The sequence below is a fragment of the Python bivittatus genome, unplaced genomic scaffold (assembly GCF_059951505.1).
Source record: "Python bivittatus isolate LINGU-HERP-01145 unplaced genomic scaffold, Pbiv_v1 ctg000310_np1212, whole genome shotgun sequence".
Lineage (NCBI taxonomy): Eukaryota > Metazoa > Chordata > Lepidosauria > Squamata > Pythonidae > Python > Python bivittatus.
The window spans coordinates 2,845,525-2,865,457 of record NW_028277054.1 but is presented as its reverse complement, the minus strand read 5'-3'; the positions used below and the strand labels follow the sequence as shown (position 1 = coordinate 2,865,457).

Genomic DNA, 19,933 nt, shown 5'->3' with positions numbered 1-19,933 from the left:
GGAAATTTCTCGATTTTGGAATGAGTGTAAATTGTTCTGTTGACACGCACCAAGTGGAGCCTCCTGATTCCATGGCAGTCTATCTTGTCTTTCTGGTGCCAGAAGCAGATGCGGAGCCCCAAAGAGGGCTGAAGCTAATGCTTATAGCATGTCCGCTTCTGGTATGAGCAAAAAAAATCAAAAGGATCTGTACAAAAATTAAAGTCAGATGGGGAAGAAAATGGGGTTTGCCAGTTTTCTAGTTGGTCAGTGTGATGCCCATGAAAAATGGGCAGAGCCTTGATCATACCTGCATGGCTACCATCTTGACTTTTTTGACCATTCCCTGCAGAATGCAAACAAATTTAGTCTGGATGCAGGAACCTTGAAAGCAACCACCCCCTTTTTTTCCCTATATAAAGCAGTGTTTTGAAACTTGGCAACTTTAAGATTTGTGGACTTTAACTCCCAGAATTCTCCAACCAGCATGCTATCTAGAGAATTCTGGGAGTTGAAGTCCACACAACTTACAGCTGCCAAGTCTGCAAAACACTGGTTTAAAGCAGCGAACTTTCTCTTATTTGGGAGGAAAGAAAGCTTCCCATTTCTAGCTGCTTTCAAATACCAGCCAAAGAGAGCTTTGATGCAAATTTTAGTTGCTGGGAACATATACATTTGTGCAAAGAAATTTCAAAGGATGTTGGGGGCAAGGCTGTCTGCCAGAGGGAGGTCACAAAAGTCAAGATGGCAGCTGTGACTACAATTTTTTTCTACCTGCTTCATCAATCAAGATTTTGTTTTTCCATTTTTTAAAAAAGGGTGTGTGTTATGACATGTGGAAAGAAAAGGGTGGGGCTTCGATTGGGCAGTGACAGCCAGCATCTTGACTTTTTTGACCCTTCCTTGAGGATACTTCTGGTGGGGGAGGTTGGGACAAGGGTAGCCCCCTTCCTCACATTTAATATGGGAGCCACGGCCTGTGAAGTAGAGGACCTGTTCATTTTGCAGAATGTCTTCCTCAGTGTTGAGCCCACTTGCAATTAAGAGGAGGCATGATAAATTGGGGTCAAGCCAATCAATCAATCAATCAATCAATCAATATCAATCAATCAATCAATCAATCAGCCAACCTTTCCCTCTCTACTTTTCCCTTGGTCCCCTAATCCTCTTACGTAGCTGAGCTCTTTCGCCTACTGCCAAACCCATCGGCCACTCCCTTTGGAGGAGGGGGCAGGGAGAGGGCCCCGATCATTTGTCACTCATTGATTTCTTAGAGCTTCATGTCAACAAGAAAAATCTCGGTTACCATGGCAACCCTTCCCTGGTGCTGCGCATGGGAGGGGGCCGGTGGGAGGCGGTGCAGATTTCTTCCGCTCGCAAAGGCTGTGCCAGCCCCGGATTCCTCCTGTTCGACTGATGCATCTCGAAGGAGGAGGAAGGTGTTCACGTGTGTGTGCACGGGGGGGGGGGGGGGGGCTTTGGTTTTGGGCCAGGGAGAGTTGCCTCCCTATGAGTAACCCGGAGAGGTGTTGAGTTCTCCGTGCCTGCGTTGAGGCCAGCCAGCTGTTGAGAACGCCTTAGCCTGAATTCCTGCCAGGAGCAGGGGGTGGTCTTGATGACCTCAAGGGACTCTCCCAGATGCAGAATTCTAGGCGTGGTGGAAGGATGAAGGGGGGTGATGATTACTAGCATAAATAGGTTGGAGGAAGAGGAGGAGGAGGAGGAGGAAGAACAGGAGGAGGGGGGAAGAGGAGGAGGAGGAGGTGGTGGTGGCTGGGAGGAACAAGCAGTTTCAATGGGACATCCTAGCGCATTTTTCTCCCACCGGTTGCCCTACAAACGTCTTGAGCTCCCTCCTCCACAACTAGCACCACTGGCCATGCTGGCTACGGATTCTGGGAGCTGAAGTCCAGCCCATCTGGAAACCGCAGGCTCTGGGCTGCTCTCCGGAGCCCGGCTGGCTACCTGGAGAAACGGGGCGCAGTTCGGATGGGGGGGTGGCCAGGCTGAGACGTAAAGGTCCTGCTCTCTTCCCCGGGGTGCGGGCGGTCAGGGACGGAGAAGGCCTTTCTCTTCCAGGGCGGATGGTCTGTGGCCAGGCAAGGAAGAGGAGGGAAACCAGCATTGGTGTTTAGCCTGGATCGGGCCAAAATCAGTCTGGTGCGCTGCTCTCCTGGTGACCTGGCTTGGGGGAAGCTCTTGGACAAAAACAGAGACGATTAAAACAGAGAAGCTTGTTATCAGCCACAGATGCCAGTTAGCATAAAACAATTCTGAGGATGTCACCAGGAAATCAGATTTCGTTAATTTGGCAGAGGAAGACTTTGTTGCTTGCCCACAGCCATTAGGCATTCATGGCCGAGTGAGAAAGTGGCCTCTGAGCTCCTTTCTCAAGCTGGAGACTCCCTAAATCCAGAGCTGATGGGCAGCTTGGGGGTCCCTGGCCCCCAAGTCCAGAACCCCTTCCCTGCCTCCTCCTCCTTCTTCCTCATCCCCGTTAGCGTTGGGTGCCCGGTTGGCCTGCCCGACCCCTGGCATTAGATCCAGTCCCTAATCTGGCTGCCAGCAGAATCCGAGCCTGCCAGGGCAACGTGATCTCCTTGGAACAAGAGAAGGGAAGGGGTGTGTGAAATCCCCGAAGGAATCTGGTCCAAGAAATGCCGTTTGGCGTGGCCTGTCCGAGGCTGCCTTCTCATACGTTGGCAAGCAAGAGGCTGCTTGGAAGGAGAATTTGCGGGGGGCTCTGTTTCTTTCCGGAACGTAAGCTTCAATAGGGGGAGAAGAGGACATTTCACCAGCTAAAAGATGCATTTTCAGAGCAGACACAGAGATAACAGATGAACCTTTAAGCAGCCATGGACTGTTGCAAGCCAAAGTGGGGTACCTGAAGCATTGCATAAATGCAGCTCTCTAAAGCAGTGTTTCTCAACCGTGGCAACTTGAAGATGGGTGGACTTCAATTCCCAGAATTCCCCAGCCAGCATGCTGGCTGGGGAATTCTGGGAGTTGAAGTCCACCCATCTTCAAGTTGTCAAGGTTGAGAAATACTGATCTAAAGCCCCCAAAGATTTTCCCAGAGTAGGGCTACCCGATCTGGTTGTAGAAATCCATTAGGGGTCAGTCAAGAGAGACAGCAATATCGAACTTTGCTGCCGTGTAATGGTTATTTTGATTCTGGAGCCCTGATGTGATATTTCTTCCCCAAACCAGCGGCTGAACGCTCATTTTGAATTTCACGGAAGGTGAAATGATTGCATCGCCGGTACACCATCGTGTTTGTTTTATTTTTTTTAAATCCAAGTAAAAATAAGTTTGAGTAACTTAACGAAGGAACTTAATTAAGTTAAAACATTTTTCCTTTTATTTCTGTAAACGTGTACTGTTATCGATTTTAATTGTGTATCTATTTATTGTTTTAATAGGTTGTGAGCCGCCCAGAGTCCCCCATTGGGGGGAGATGGGTGGGGACAAGTTTAATAAATAAATAAATAAATAAAATAAATAAAATTAGTTTACATGGAAATCCAATATGGTTTTTGTACCACCTTGCTCCTCTTCTGAGAAAGTGGTTTTGGACATGCCAGCAAGAAGCAAAGCTTATGCCAGTGTTGTCCAAACTTGGCCACTTTAAGATGAGTGGACTTCAACTCCCAGAATTCCCCAGCCAGCATGGCTGGCTGGGGAATTCTGGGAGTTGAAGTCCACTCATCTGAAAGTGGCCAAGTTTGGACAACACTGGCTTATGCCCTTCCTTGACTCTTAGGGACAGGCAGGTTTCAGCCCAGTGAGATTTCCTAGTCAAATTGTTCATGTAGGCAGATCCTGAAAAATGCAGGGGGTCATGGTGGCCATCTTGACTTTTTTGACCCCTCTCCAGGGGAAGCCCCTTGATAAAGCTTTCCAGGACTCCTAGTCTCCATGCCTCTTCCTGCTGCCCGTGCCCACCATGGTCCTGTTTCCTTGGCCCCTTAGCTGCTGCAGAATGCCAACCCGCTTAGGTGTGGGATCCCCAGCAATGCCTTGTCGACTTTTTGAACCTCCAAGGTCCAGGAACCACTTTCTAGTTTAACACATTTAGTGCTGTTTTCTTCTCTCCTCCTCTCTCTCGCCGGACAGAAAATCACTTCATGTGAAAATTGTGGACGTGGAAGAATATGAGAAAAAAGACAGCTTCTTCATCGAGTTGGGCCAACCGCGCTGGTTGAAAAGGGGCATCTCGGGTAAGTGGGGTGCCAGGAGGAGGAAACCCCCTTGGGTTCAAGAGGAAAATGGCCCCTATCGTGGGGGTAATATGAGATGGCATGGGGGGGGTCTGCAGGGTAGGGTCAAAAAAGTCAAAATGGCAGCTGCGAGGTTACAATTAAAGTTTCAGTGGCAACATCATGGCTGCCATTTTTAACCACAGCCTACAGATATTCCTGGATGGAGTCCTGGGTTTCAAATTACCATATATACTGGTGGAGAAGCTGAGGTTAAATACACCTAAAAAATCAGGTTCGGCTTATCCATGGATGGGCTTATCCACGAGTAGGTACGGTAGGGACAATGTTGAGTTTCTTTCCAATGCAGAACGAGTTGCACAGCTTTCTCACGTGGGCCCTCAGGACGGGTTGCAACTACCCTTCCCATGCTAGTTGGGGAATAGGGGGCATGGAACTCCCAACCCAGATAGAGAGGCCTGCTGGAAGGCGTTTGGCCTAAGAATCCGGGTATGCCCAATTCCCCTGCGGTTATCAGAAAAGGAGCCGGCTTCTTCTGCCATCCATCTCGGTTCCTCGGCAGACAAGGATTGAGCCCTTCAAGGTGGGCGTTTCAGAGCAAACAGGGCAGGAAGCAGAGGAGCCCCCTGGGCTTCTGATCCTTTTAGGAACGGGGAAGGAGAAGAAATCAGAGTGGGGAGAGATCAGAGCTTGTCCCCCAAGGGTGTGAGAAGGTCTGGACTTCTTCTGGCCTCCTGAGAAGGCCAATATCCATCCATTGATTTGGCTCCTTGGCAGCCAGAAGCGCTGTTGTTGGCACTGACCAGAGGTGGGTGGTGTGGACTTGGGGGGGGGGTCCAATGCAAGTTCTCCTCTCCTCCCTGCCCCCCCAGACAGACTTGAGCAGGGGATCCTGGCTGGGCAACCGCTGGCAGGGGCTTCTCCGGGGGTCCTGCAGGGCCGGGTCCCTTAGGAGGCCCCCAGACCAGTGGCTTCTCCCGTCCGTGCAAGCTGGAAGCAGAGCGGAGGTGACAACGACGTTGGCTACCTCGGCCCCCTACTCAAAGGCCCACGTTGCCCGGTGGGCGTCATTCCTGACCGCGCCTGCGATTTAATTAGAAGGTTTCCTTTGATGGGCCTCCCCACCCAGTTTGGTCTCTCTTTGGTCCTGCTGTCCTTAGATGATAGAAGTTTCTGTCTTTCTTGATGGGTGCACTGCGTAATTTCTCCCTCTCTCTCTTTCCCTGCTTGCAGCTCTCCTGCTCAACCAAGGTAAGCTTCCTTTTCCTTCCCCTCCCCTCCCCTCCCCTCTTTTTCCTTCATTCTTCAACCCGTTTAGCTTCTGCAATTGGGGCCCCTGCTCTGAATGCGTCGCAGGCACCCACCAGTACAGCCAAGCGCCAGATGTTTTCTTGGCCCCGGTTCTTGCAGGGGGCGATGTTCTCCTCGCTTGCCACGGCTTATTTTTCTTTCTGCATCGAAATAGTCGGTGTTTATTGCACCCATTGCACAGAGGGGGAGATGGAGGGCTTAGGAGAAGAACAGCACAACACTATATATCAGTGTTTCTGAAGCTTGGGAACTTTAAGCGGTGTGGACTTCAACTTCCAGAATTCCCCAGCCAGCTTGCTGGCTGGGGAATTCTGGGAGTTGAAGTCCACACCGCTTAAAGTTCCCAAGCTTCAGAAACACTGATATATATGCTTGTTCAAAATAAGCCCCACTGACCTCAGGGGATTTTTTTCTCAGGTAAGCGAGCGGCAGTCATTTGAAATCAGTTCTGGAGAAATGGAAACGTTCTGAGAAATCCAGCTAAAAGCAGGCCTGTGTTGTTCGCTGAGGTTTCCTTGTCGCATTTGCAAACAAAATGAAGAAATAAGAACAAGAGCTGGAATTTCCCTGAACAATTCAGATCATATAGGATTGATCTTAACTGGCCAGGAGAAATGTCCCACCCCGCCACCCACCCCCGCCCCAACAGGGAGGATACAAAGGGATGGTTATGTCAAAGATATACTGCTTCTAAACAAGGAGGTTTGCTTATCAATAGCCATTGAGGCACCATTATGTCAGCAGTTATCGGATCCTAATGTTTCCCCAATGGAATAGAATGTCCAAATGACTACCAAATTGGGTGGGGGCTGTTAAATATATTCCACTCTCCCTTAAGAGGGCCATTGCATCTGCCCCAAAGTGAATTTACAAGTTCTTTATAAAGAAAACACCTTTGCAAAATGTTAAATAAATCTCCCCAGGATGGGCACAATTTCTTAGGGGTGTGAGGGTGCATCCCTGTAGCTCTATGCATGAGTTTTCTTCACAGCTCCTTGCTCAGGTGCTGGAAACAGCCCTTGCCAAAAAATAAAAATAAAAATTTGCAATCTCCTCCCTGCCCTGCAGCAAGGAGACAGACCCTCCCCTACAACCAGCCTAACTGGAAGGAAACAACGTCAAGCAGACGGAAGGAAGATCCAGATCCATGACGGCTGCCTTCTCTTCAACATCTGTGCTAGAGAGGAGGAGGGCTCTGTGCAGGAGGGGGTGCCATGGGAGGGAGTGCGTAGGAGAAAATGTGTGTGCGTGCATGAGAATTTGTACATTAGCTGTGTTCTGGGGGAGAGGGAGTGTGTGGGTGAGAAACTATGCACTGTGCAAGGATGAAAATGTGCAGCAGCTTGTCAAGACAGGCAAGAGCCCCCAGCACTTGCCAAGAGGCCAGTGGGTTTGCAGGAGGGGTGCGACTAAAAGGGTCACGGAGGCAGGATCGCACGGCTACAAAAATGCAAAAATAAAGACCTGCGAAACCAAGAATCCTGCAGTGTCGTGCTAAACGTTCACAACAACACTCAGTGGGCCTTGTTCCAAAGTAAATGAGCAGACACACATGTGGGGAATGTACTAGCATCTGTGAAAAGGGTAGAGCACATCGTTGTTGTATCGCTATGGGGTATGAGGGGTGTCTGCAGGGTCTGGTTAGAAAAAAGTCAGTGACCCCGCGACTGAATCTCCCCTGTTTTCTTTCTTATGAGCACGGCATGCGCAGTGCCCATAAAACATGGGAAAGCTTCGATTGCACCATGGCAACTGCCATCTTGACTTTTTGGACCACACCCGCAGACCTCTCAGATGTGCATTTTCAGCTTGGGGCAAATCGCCTCCTTGCCAAGGGGCCAGGCGTTTGCATGGGGGCCAGCCCAGAGAGGGTTTAACCAACTGAATGAAGTAGGAGCGTGTGCTTGTCTGTGGCAGTTAGAGAGACGTGTGAGAAGTCGTTGAGCGCTGAGAAATGAGTGTGAGAATTTGTGATCCCCACCCTTGCTCTCTTCCAGAGTTTCAGTGCGCCCCTTACAAGGAGACTTGAACAGCCAGGAGTGCCTCTCCTATGCGGCTGTTATTATCTGGGGCCAAATGTCCCATTTGCCAGATAAGGATGCTGGACTTCCACCAGCTTTGCAAGCCTACATTTAAATGCCTTTTAATGCATGCATCGGGGTCCCCCAGATGCAGTCGGGCTCCATTAAATGTTCCAAAGAAGCACTTTCTTTTTTCATTCCCAGTCCTGTTCCTAGCCCACTGAAAAATGCAAAGCACATTCATGTTCCTTTGGGGGTTTTGAAGTGGCACCACAACCTGACTTGGGAGAGGCTGGCAAGGAATAGCAGCCCAGTGGGGTGGGGCAGATGTCACTTCCGTGTGGAGCCAAGATGGGCCAAATCAGGCATTAGAAGAGAATGTAATTGGAAGGGAAGGTAGAGAGTAAGTATTCTTGCTGGAAAGAGCCAAGGTGAGCTCCCAAACTCTAAGGGACGTTGAGAAACTGATTTTTTTTCCTTCTTGAGAGCTATGCAGATATTTCAACAAAGGCATCTCAAGCAATATTCATGGAGCTGGTCCCATATATGCATTCCAGTTCTCAGAGTATCTTGCACAAACATGGAATTTGCTGCCTGGAACTGTATTTGTCAGTCTGAGAACCGAAGCTATTAGATTCCTTTTTTTTTTTTTAAAGGTAAGTTTCTAGACCTTGTGATGGTAGAGGGAAACTTGACAGTGGAAGGTATAATGCTCAATCAACTCTGAGAAGACAAAACAAAGTGAACCAGGATTTTTTTTTTCCAATGCTTTTGGAAGATTGAGGTTCTGCTTAGCTTGTCACTTCTGCCCAGAGAATAGGATAAATTAAGGAAAATAAAGAACATAGCTGCATCACGCAGTCCAAGAAGAGTGCTCTAAAAAGCTGCTGGCTTTAGGACTGAGAGAATTAGAGAATATATCAAGAATAACTTGATCTTCCCTATTTAGGAGCAGTATATCCCTGGCTACCAGCTCAAGGGACAAACAGTAGAAAGCTGAGCAAAAAAACAGGCTGGAAAGATCCAGATCTGAATTTCAGTTCAGCCAGCTGACTTGCAGGGTTGTTGTGATGAAAAAGGGGGAAAGGAAGAAGGGAATATTGGAATACAAACCCAGTAAATAAATATCCAGTCAAATCAAGCCATTGGCTGATGCTGTTTCTTCTCACCTAGTGGATGGTGACAAAAAACTTTCCGCTGAGGAAGAGGAGGCCTGGCGGATTGCTGAAATGGGCAAACCTGTCCTTGGGGAAAACTCGCGCCTGGAGGTTATTATAGAAGAATCATATGATTTCAAGGTAAGGAGCAAAGCACTGAGTTTGGACTGCTTCTTCCAACCTCGTGAGAGATGCTGGAGAAATTCAGTTCACATCTGAATGCAAATGTATCTGTGCATTTTTGAACCACGATTCAAACTTGAACTCAGTAAACTTTTGAAAGTCACATGTAGTGCTTCACTAACTAGATAGGTAGATGATAGACAGACAGGTAGAGATTAGAGAAAACTGGGTACCAATCATTGAACGATGCATTAAGTTGGCCAGATTTATTTGCAAAATTGCAGACCATAATGTACATGGTTTGGAGAACCGGGCCCAGCAGTACAGACACATTTTAACGCAAACCTTTTTTTAAAAAAAAATCCTTCAACGAACCTCATGAATGACATAGAACGAACGTATAAATCAGGGAATGAGAAATGAAGAGAAAAACCCAAACGGATAGATTTGCAAAAATGAGAAACGAAGAAACAATGGAATATGACAGATCTGCTCATCCCAGCCCCAAATGACTCTTTTCAGAATAACGCATGATTACTCTTACGACTCACTGAAAACGGGGGCCGTTGCAATCCCTTTGGACGTCTTGCAGAATCTCTATCCCGACATCAGTTCCTACTAGTGAGTTGTAAGTGGCTGAGAAAATCCCCTGAGGGCATGCTCTTCGGTGCATGTGAACAAGGGCAGCCTGCAGGGAGTTTCAAGGCGCCCAGGGAGCCACGCAGAAATCAGCAGGCCTCCTCTTTTTCTGCAAAGTTATGCAATATCACACTCCTGTATTGATGCTCCTGTGGGACGGATTCTTGCCTGCTGCTGAACAGAGAGGTTGCTCTTGGGTTGGCCGATGTCCGAATTGCCCTCCTTGAATGGCAAGGAAGAGGGGGAGCCACCCTGAACAGGAAGTAATGGGACAGAATGGCAGTTTGCTGGTTTGTGACTCCGGCAGCGGGCAAGGTTAAAAGCATCCATTTAAGCCAGTGTTTCTCAACCTTGTCCACTTGAAGATGGGTGGACTTCAACTCCCAGAATTCCCCAGCCAGCATGGCTGGCTGGGGAATTCTGGGAGTTGAAGTCCACCCATCTTAAAGTTCCCAAGTTTGAGAAACACTGATTTAAGCAATCCACCCCATAACACCCGAGGCCATAATCAACAATCCCAAACAGGCTGATGTGGTCTGTCATGGCATGGTATTCCAGCAAGGAAGGGTTCTGCTTTTTCATGTTCCCCACCCACTCCTCTTTAGTTTTCCAAAAGAGCACTCCTCCCCCCTTCTTCCTCCCCAGTTTTCATGCCAGAGATACCTCTATGCCAGAGATAAGAGTAGCTTCTTCTTGTGCATTGAAGGCACTGTTTGAAGAACCCAGTACTGGCATTGCTTCGACTATGCATTTGCTATGGCATTCCGCTTCCCCATCCACACCAAAGCTACTCCATCACTACCAGACTTTGCCCCCCAGTTGATACAAGGCCTGCTAGATACCATCTAGGCCTGGCATCACTGTGGCACCCTTGGGCAGCAAACAGACCCTCGGTGCCCCAGAAGGACCGATCAGCAACTGAGCCACTGCAGGGCATCTCTAATGGGTGCCTAGCAGTATAATTTCCCAGAATCGCCTAGCATTCTTAGAGGCATCGCGGGACATTTGAAAACCGCAGCTTCTGTTGCAGTCAAGAGCTTGGCCAGGGTTGCCCCAGCAGAAACGGGTCTGCTGCCTCCCCCTCCCCACCTGGGGCTGACCCAGGTTCCAAGACCTGCCCCCGGACCCAGCCCCTTCACCAGCTGTGTTTCTGCCGCAGAACACCGTGGACAAACTCATCAAGAAGACCAATCTGGCGTTGGTGATCGGCACACACTCGTGGCGGGAGCAGTTCCTTGAGGCAATCACTGTGAGTGCAGGTAAGTGACACCCCCCACCCGCCAACAGAGCCAACCTGGAGGGATCGAGACGGGAGGGTGCCTCAGGGAAGTCTACCCCAAGCAAAGAAAACGCCAGGAAGGGAACAGAGAAATGCTGGGCTACCATCCTGTATTCATTACTTGTCCTTGTTCAGGAACGGAATCTGCACTGCAGGAAGAACAGACTGGGAAGCATTTAGAGAATTTAGCTAACATAGCAGGTCCCGGTAACCCACAAAGGAGCAAGCAAGCCAGAATGGCTGATGGCTGTATGTCAGCCTTTACACTCTGCTAAGAAAATGCTGGCTCCTCTTCTCTTCTCTTCTCTGCCTGGCACACGCACACACACCTCCACACGCATTAACTGTCCTGCAGACACCCTAGTGAGCGCATCTGTCTCTCGAACACAGTCTTTCTCCGAACGCAGAATTCATGTGGAAAGGAGGTTCCACCCCTTTCCTCGTCTCTCCCCCTTTTCCAACTCAGAATTAATGAGCTTTGGGGAAGAAAGACTTTTTGAGCTGCGTTGCTAAATCAGGCTGTGAATTTTCTTCTCCACAAAAGAGCCTGGAAAGCGCGGGGGGGGGCAAAAAAGTCAAGATGGACAGGGCTGCCATCCTGTTGCCTTTTTTACTCTCCTTGAGGACTTTGACGTAAGTAAACAAAAATGGTCCCTTGACATTCTTCGCTTTTGGCCTCTTCGGCTCAATGATCCAATATGTAAAATATTGGGAAGTAAAACTACAACAACAAAATCCTGAAGTCCATGACAACCACTTCTGTATTTTTCCCCCCCAAGAAAGCTGCATGAATAAAGCAGGGGTGTGTGTGTGATGGATGCTAGAAGAATGCTAGGCAATCTCAAAGCGTGCATATTTATATCTTGAAAAAGGTGGAGTGAATTTGCACAACCTGCTCAGCTATCCCGTGATTAGCATGGTTTTGACCTAGTGCATTAGGTAAGCCCAACTCATGCCGTTTATAAACTGTGGTTTATGGATGGGGTGGGCAAATGGAGGCCACGGCGGCAACACCCAGACCAGCGTCCAACATCCTTTTTGACATTGTCTGCTGAAAGCTAAAGGCCATTTCCCACTACTCTGAGGTGGGCAAAAGATGAAAAATGTAACACCAGGGCTAAAATAGGGATATGACAATGGAAACGCAAAAGCACCCCCAGGTTCCCCCCCAACTCCAGCCTGCTAATACGTCTGATGTACCCCCTGGTCTACAGCCCTTCACCACTCAAAGCTTCCCATCTTTTGGACATAGCTTGGTGTGCTAGTGAACCATGCCAGCTGTAGTTCGCTCCATAAACGGTCTTTAGACTAACCACGGCTTAACATAAGGGAATCCACTCTTTTACTGACATGCGTAACTCCTGAATGGTAGGTTTGATCAACTGAGTCAACCCTGGCAGTTTTTGTGGCAATACTTTGGCAAGATTGTGGCAAGATTTTGCAAGGGGCTTGCCTTGGTCTTCTTCCAGCTGGCTTCATGCCTAAGGCAGGACTAGGACGCCCAGCCTCCCAGCTTCTAATTCAGTGCCTTAACCACTACCCTATCAATTGATTCTGTGGCATCAAGTTGATGTTGACTCTTAGCAACCACATAGATGGATTTTCTCCATGATGATGATCTGTCCCCAATCTGGTCCTTCAGGTCTTCCAGCAGTGCCCCCATTGCCGCTGTCACTGAGTCCCTCCACCCTGCTGCTGATCGTCCTCCTCTTCTCCTTCCCTCCACTTTTCCCAGCCATTAGAGCCTCCTCCAGAGAGCCGGGTCTTTGCATCATGCGTCTGAAGGAGGATCATTTGAGCCTGGTCATGTGTGTGTCGAGTGAGAACGCTGGGCTGATTTGTGCGATGATCCGTTGGCTTGTTTTCCTGGCTATCCATGGTATTCTCAAGTGTCTTTCCAACACCAACGTTCAAAAGTGTTAATACTCTTTCTATTCTTCTTCGAAGTCCAACTTTTGCTTCCAAAGGATGTCACAGGGAAAACGATTGCCTGCACAGTTTTGATCTTTCCTAGACTATTAGAGGGTTATAACTGGGGCTGGAGCTGAGTCCCTTTGTAGGATCTCTTAGAGGTGCCTTCTACTGTATTTTCCTCTATCCCCCCCCCCCCCATTGATAGAAAAAAGGTTGCCATTGGGCTTCACTGATGTTCTTGCAAGGCTACGACGCCCTCTACTGGTCACGATGCTACATGACAGATTTTTGGCACTTGTCCGTGATGATTTTGCTCTTGGTAATATTTGGCCCTAGCAAAAAGCTTCGCTTATATTCTCTGTTCATTTCCTTGGAATTCAGCTCTTGTCATCCGCTAGTTTGCCCAATTTTTCATTTCCCTTGTTGTTGTTGACAAAAAGGCCACATGCAACTTGCAGCAAGAAAAAAACACAACTGAACGGCGGGATGGAATGGGGTTTCCTTTGCTACATACATTTCTTTCTGATCTCTTTTTCCAAATGTTCTCTCTACCAATGGAGGAGGAGGAGGAGGAGGAGGAGGAGGATTGTGAAAAGTAGTCTAAAGCGGTTATGAAATCAAGTTCCAAAGTCCAACTCAATGGATGGGAGTGGGAGCCCACCTGTCTCAAGCAGGAGATGGTTCCACCTAGAGAAGATCCAGTTTTGTGACACCGTCAAAACTTTGGCTCTAAACTCGCTGCCAGTATGTTTCTGCCCACCTTGCCCTGTCTGTGCTAAACGTCTGACTCAGGATTCCTTGCCCTAGGTGTGGAAGACGAGGATGAAGATGGGAGGGAGGAGAGGCTGCCGTCCTGCTTTGACTACGTCATGCATTTCCTGACTGTCTTCTGGAAGGTCCTCTTTGCCTGTGTGCCGCCCACCGAGTACTGGAACGGCTGGGCCTGCTTCAGTGTTAGCATCCTGGTGATTGGCTTGCTGACCGCCCTCATCGGTGACCTGGCCTCCCACTTCGGCTGCACTGTGGGACTCAAGGACTCCGTCAACGCGGTCGTCTTTGTGGCCTTGGGCACGTCCATACCAGGTGTGACACTATTCTGCCCTACTCACACAAGACCCTTAACCCAGTCAGCCACTGACCCTGCTATTGCTCCATATCCACTGGAGTCGGGTGGCCAAAACATTTAAATAAATAATAATATCAATGGTTCTGGCAGCATATATACAGTTGCACTAAATTGGTCTCAAGCTGCTACTTTAGGCAATACAACGTCCCCTGCTCACATCCTTCAATTCTGCCTTGCACCAGGAGAACAAAGGCAGGGCTTCGTGAGGCCAAGAGTTTCTTCCCTGTTGGCCAACCCAACGGTAATGGGCATAGCTTGGGCCTTGCACGCAGTCAGGGTTCGGGAGGTTTAGCCACTCTGCCGCTTTCTGTCTCTTCCCTGGAGGACTGAACAGGCAGACCTTGATTACTGCTCCATCATTGGCTGGGTAAAGGTAGTTGGACATAAATGATCTGCTATAATGTTGGGTCAGACCCCATTCTTCTCCTGCCCTACGGTTCACCTTACCCAAGGCTGCCACCACCAACCTGGCTAGATCCATCTTCCTCATATATCCTTTTTCCCTGAAACTAGGCTGCCCAGAGTCAGATGAAGTCAGGCGACATACAAATGGAATAAAATAAATAAAGGGCTGTGGAAGTGGGGAGCCAGTGGGGGATCCCCAGGGGATGGTGGACCAGCTCGCTTTCTTGATTTGCTCTCCTCTTTCTGCAGACACCTTTGCCAGCAAAGTGGCGGCTCTCCAGGACCAGTGTGCAGATGCTTCTATCGGCAACGTGACGGGCAGCAACGCGGTCAATGTCTTCCTGGGCTTGGGGGTGGCCTGGTCAGTGGCGGCCATCTATTGGGCTTTCCAAGGCAAGAACTTCGAGGTGCAGACAGGCACTCTGGCCTTCTCTGTCACACTCTTCACCATCTTTGCCTTTGTGTGCATCAGCATCCTCATGTACCGGCGACGGCCACACATAGGAGGCGAGCTAGGGGGGCCCCAAACCGCCAAAATCCTGACCACCTGCCTCTTTGTGGGCCTCTGGTTGATCTATATCCTCTTTGCTGGCCTTGAGGCCTACTGCCACATCAAGGGTTTCTGAAGGACATCACCACAAAAGGGTGGTGAGGGGTAATGGACACCAAAAGGGTCACTAGGGGCACCTTCAACAGACCCAATGTCCACAGGGCTCCTTTTCCCCCACAATTTCAAGCTTCTTGAAAAAAAGAAAAAAAAACACCATCTAGATGGAACAAAGACTTCCTTCTCTCTCTTCTACCAGCCTGCCCATTTCAACTTACCAAATCTTCAGGCGTCTCCTGATGGTTGTGCAAACTCTTGTTCTCAAACTGGAGACCTCCTCTCCCTTCTTACTCTGCCTGTAGCAAGGGACCCTGGTCCGTTCCAATCTTGGGGTCTCCCACTCACTGAGACTAGGGGTGCAAGCCAAGAGGATTGGAGCAGGCATCTGTGTTAATCTGAGTCAACTGCTATTTTCCTTTGCTCCTCTCAAGGAACCCATTGTGTTTCTACTAAAGGGTCTTCCTGTGGCTGTATAGTTTTCTTGAAGCTAGAACCCTTGGCCTGAATCCAAAGGAAGACGTTCTCTCTGCTTCAAAGCGCACAGAGAGAGAGAGAGAGAGAGAGAGAGTTGGAAACAATCAGATCTTTCTCTTGCTCTTTTTTTGAGGTGGGCGGTTCATAAAAGTTGGGAGGAAGACATATTGGAGAAGAGCTATGTCAGAGACAAAATAGTGTGCATTATGATGTCTCTCCTGCAACTGGACATTTTCAGGCACCTTCTTGGGGTTTAAGCTGCAGTTAAGTCAGGTCTGGAGAAGAGTGACCAGTTATTCCCAGTTCATGGGAACAAAAAAGGGGGATGTGTTTGGCATCAATATAAGCCCCTTCCCCAGTTCCAATTTTGAGGGCGGGAAGACAGATGGACAGTTGAGGGACCTTGCTGGGTTTGCAGGGGCTGGGAAATAAAGTTGGGCCAGAAGTAAAGACTTCTGTGGAAGCTACAATTTCACATTCCTCTGCTTTGCTCTCCTGGACAAAAGGTGTTAAAGAAACTGTGTTCCTCTTTCTTGGGAAGATTGCACACACCCCTCAGCTGATGGGCCCCATGTAAGACAGGGTGCTTTCTGCTGCTCCTCTAAGATGTTTATGTCCACCTTATTGAAGACTTCTTCCTTTCTCCCTAGAAGTCAATGTATCCTTTGACTACAGCTGGATGGCAGGTTTGACCAATGGGAGTGAAGATGGCATCTGGGATGAGTGAATCTTTGGGCAAGTTCCCACAACCTCATTGCCTGATGTGGGAGCTTATGTCCCCATTCCTGTCTGATGCTATCAGTGTAATATAGGATCCAGTAAGGTGTAAACAGGCATTTCCCTGCATCAGAAATGCTGGAACTGGACTTCTGCTTTCCTGAAAAGCAACTCGGAATTAAAAAATGGTGGATTTCTGCTGATGGGAACTCGAAGCTGAATGGAACAAGAATCAGGAATGCCATCTGCAGCAACAGCTGTTTGCCTCTCGGGTTGTCCAGTATGTACAGTCCAGTGTTCATAGATTTATTTTTCTTGGTCAACAATTCCCTTGGAGCAAACATTGTGTCTGGGTGTACATGTAGGTCGATTCCTGTGCACACCGTCGACTTCTAGAGATAGGCCACCCAATCATGCTTGCATGCCAGTGTGAGATGGAAGGGAGATATTTACAGATGTTCTGTAGATTGGAGAAGAGGAAATTCAGTCATCTTGAAACGAATAGCATTACAGCTTTCTTTGCTAGGTTTGAGTTGGGGAACTGAGTAGCAACAATCAGCCAAATCTTTTCTAGGCAGAAGTGAGATAGGGTGAAACCTAAGCTTTCTGCAGGACCATGGACAGCTCTCTCCAGGCACAGCGGGCCAAGCTAGCGCACCTTCACCTTCTGCCACCATCCTTGGCTTTGCTTCTCTAGAAGAGCTGGCTGAGATCTCTCAGAGGCCCCAATTCTGCATTGGTTGACTTCTGCAGATTAAAGGGAACAGAGGCATTTGGGGGATGGATCTTCTGAGTCAGAGGTCTATTCACATCTTCTAGGAGGGGTGGCACAAGAGCAAGTGTCTGGCTACGGCCCTTAATCATCTTCAGTGTATGGTGGGTCAGAGACCAAGAAACTCTAGGCTATTGCCACATGTGAGATTTCCTCTCTCTGGGAAAACAGGAGAGAGAAAGATCCCCCCCCTTTTGTAATAACATTTTCCTAGGATGATGGAAGCTCTCCTAATTATGAACACTCAAACAGTTAGGAGGGAGGAAGAAGAGGAGGAAGAGGAGGCAGCAGAAGAGGAGGAATGCCATCCTCTAGAGCTTGGGAATTCTGGCTGGGGAATTCTAGGAGTCGAAGTCCACACATCTTGAAGTTGCTGAAGTTGAGAAACACTGCTCTACAATCTGCTCCAAGCAGATGTATCTACGGAGGGATAGCCAAATAGGGGCAAATAATGAAAGCTACATCGCGCTGTTGTGAAGTAAGTTCTGTTTCTTTTGTACACGTGTCATGGGCACTGCATGCACATACAAACGTGTCAGAGCTTGTACCATAATGACACAATGGTGCTTTCATGATTTGGATGAAGGCATCAGATCCTGTGGACATCTCTGGTTCCAAGTCCACAAATGTCTGCCATGGCACATGCATTAAAGGTATAATCATTAGTTCTTGTGGTGCCCCCTTCATTGCCTGGGATACTCCAGGCTGGACCAGCAAAACAGTCCACAATGCCCCTTCTAAGCAGGTCTAAAAGAAAGGCTGTATCTTTTATGTCCACAGAGCCATGGCTGAACATGGGTCAGTGTAGCTATGCAAAGAGAGCACCGTGCCCACAGGGTACTTCCAACTGGAGCTGTAACAATGGGAGGGAGATGAATGAGAGGGTAGCAAGATGGAAGAAGCAAGGGAGGAGTAAAAGGTTGATGGCTTGGAGGATGTTTGTCCCTGTGGGCTGAATTGTTTAGCCTCTCTGAGAGATGACAAGCATGTAAAATGGCCTGCTTTCACTCTTCTGGGTGCTTGTAGGGTTTTTTTGTTCTGTTTTAACTGGGGGAACTGAGAAAAGCCATGGAGGGCCATCTCATCTCCACCAGAGAGAGAAGAGCTGGGCCATCAAACTCCCCAATCATTCTTCGCAGAATTACCCACTCGTGAAAGAGTTGGGTCCTTCGATCCCGTGTGGCAGCCTGTGGGTTCACTCCCTTGACTGCAGGCTGCTGTGGCAGATGTTGGCTTGCCCCCCACTCACAAGTATTTCTCTCCCTTTCCACTTTCAAAGCACAGGCTGGCCTTGATAAAAGCACTTTCCAAACAAGGCCATATCATGTTTTTAAGAATTAGGGTTTTTTTTCTTTTCCCTCCCCAAAGTCCTACCTGATTTTCTGACCGACACAAAACATGGGAATAATTTTCTACAGCGGTGGGGAAGCTGAGGGCAGAGGGAAGGTAATAGGAAATGTTAATCAGAAGGGGTGGGAATCAGGGCAGTGTTTTGATACTGAGTTTTCTTAACCCTTCTTCCTTTTTGGCATATGACGGAAAATACCTTATAGTTTAAGAGACTTTGTAGACTTTTCTGCTTAGCATCGCAGGGGCAAAAAAGAAAAAAGAAAAAAGAAAGAAACTTTACAGTTGTCTCTTTTTTTCTTTTCTAATTCTCTGGCTCTTTCTAACATTTTTCCCTTTTTAAAAAAATTGGGTTTCTGCGTGCATTGTGTGTGTGTGCGTATGTGCGTGTGTGCGCGTGTACAGGTTGCCATAAACCATTGAATCCTCTTGCCTTTTGTTCTGCAAATAACAAAAAGAGTTTTAAAAAAGTATGTTGCTTTTAAAAAGCTTGCATGATGTCCTTCGGGGAAAAATGAGCAGCTTTATGAATCCAATTAATTTTGAAGGAAAAACAAAACATGAGATGTTCAATGAATGTAATCATTTTCAAGACAAACTTCTGCTCTTTTTTTTTTGTACTCTAAAATTGGTGCCTCTAAGGGTAGCATTCCCTGGCATATACATATATTAGGTCCTACACACCAGACCTGTTGGGAAATGGGAACTTCAGGAAGTAAAATTATGCACATTTCAAAATTGTTTAAAAGATAGTTCGGAACAGGAAGGAAATGGATAGTTGATGGGTTGTGGGGGAAACCGAGTGTGGAAGTGAGGCCTGACCACAACTCACTTGGAAAGTTCTTCAGGTCGAAACAAGGGAACTGAAAAATAAATGTCAGCACCCTGTCTTGCATTGACCCCAGAGCAACATTTGACGTCCATTTGACTTTTCTTCCCTAGGCAGAAGCATCAGAGGAATTTCAAAGGACGCCAGGAAAAAAAGTAAAATCTCCATCAACACTAAGAGGGTTTGCACAAGTGTTGCCAATCTTAGGAAATCCAGCAACAGCGTTCCTTACACTAAGGCAATGTTTCTCAAACTTGGGCACTTTAAGAGGTGTGGACTTCAACTCCCAGAATTCCCCAGCCAGCATGGCTGGCTGGGGAATTCTGGGAGTTGAAGTCCACACCTCTTAAAGTGCCCAAGTTTGAGAAACACTGCATTAAAGGATAAAAAGGAGCCAGATTTCCTGAGATCTACAACTCATTGACTTCACCTGATTGGAGCTATGTCTCCGTCCTTAGCTTGAAATGATACCTCATTTCACAGCTTCCTTGTAAGCCTCTCATTATCATATAAAGACACACGCACCAGGAAAATTGAACTGGAAACTAGAAATCTGGTCGCCCTTTTTGGAAACGTCTGCCTTTTAATGAAATTTGCAAGTTGGGAAAAGGGCTCCCAGACCCCTCCTGATTCCTGAATGCCGCAGACCACCACAGCTCTTCTCCTCCAGTGAACTGGAAATGGTTGTTCCTAACCTATGCCCAGACTACTGCTCCCATAATCCTCAGCCAGGACATCTTTTAGGCTTTGGAGTCCCAACTGGCTCTTGCTCCTTTTTTGTCCGCTGGTAAGGATAAAAAGCAATCTCTGAATGGTTTTGTCCGACAAAGAGAGACTACCAAAATAAGTGGACATCCTTGATTTGCAGAGGGAATGGTTGACCATCGATTGATAACCCTAACAAGCCATACAAGCCGAATAAATAAATAAATAAAATAAATAAACCCTAACCCTCATATATTTGCGAGGAAAAAAGCGTGAGCGGGCAACATAAATGGATGTAATTGCTTGAT

The 19,933-nt window shown here is 48.0% G+C and overlaps 1 protein-coding gene across 7 annotated transcripts in view; it reads left to right on the top strand.

Moving 5' to 3' along the window:
• SLC8A2 (solute carrier family 8 member A2) overlaps window positions 1-14,862 on the top strand; it is a 32,952-nt gene extending 18,090 nt beyond the window's left edge. The window contains exons 2-8 of one of the 7 annotated variants that reach the window (XM_088140170.1): window positions 4,096-4,199; window positions 5,433-5,450; window positions 8,705-8,829; window positions 10,610-10,709; window positions 10,928-10,930; window positions 13,451-13,726; window positions 14,424-14,862. In XM_088140170.1, the coding sequence (XP_087996296.1) occupies window positions 4,096-4,199; window positions 5,433-5,450; window positions 8,705-8,829; window positions 10,610-10,709; window positions 10,928-10,930; window positions 13,451-13,726; window positions 14,424-14,800 (1,003 nt within the window). In that variant the 3' untranslated portion in view covers window positions 14,801-14,862. Of the gene's footprint in view, window positions 1-4,095; window positions 4,209-4,980; window positions 5,008-5,432; window positions 5,451-8,704; window positions 8,830-10,609; window positions 10,710-10,927; window positions 10,931-13,314; window positions 13,324-13,450; window positions 13,727-14,423 lie in introns of all 7 variants that reach the window. The other 6 variants (XM_088140169.1, XM_088140168.1, XM_088140167.1 and 3 more) reach the window with 6 other exon arrangements.
• Window positions 14,863-19,933: the final 5,071 nt, after the last annotated feature.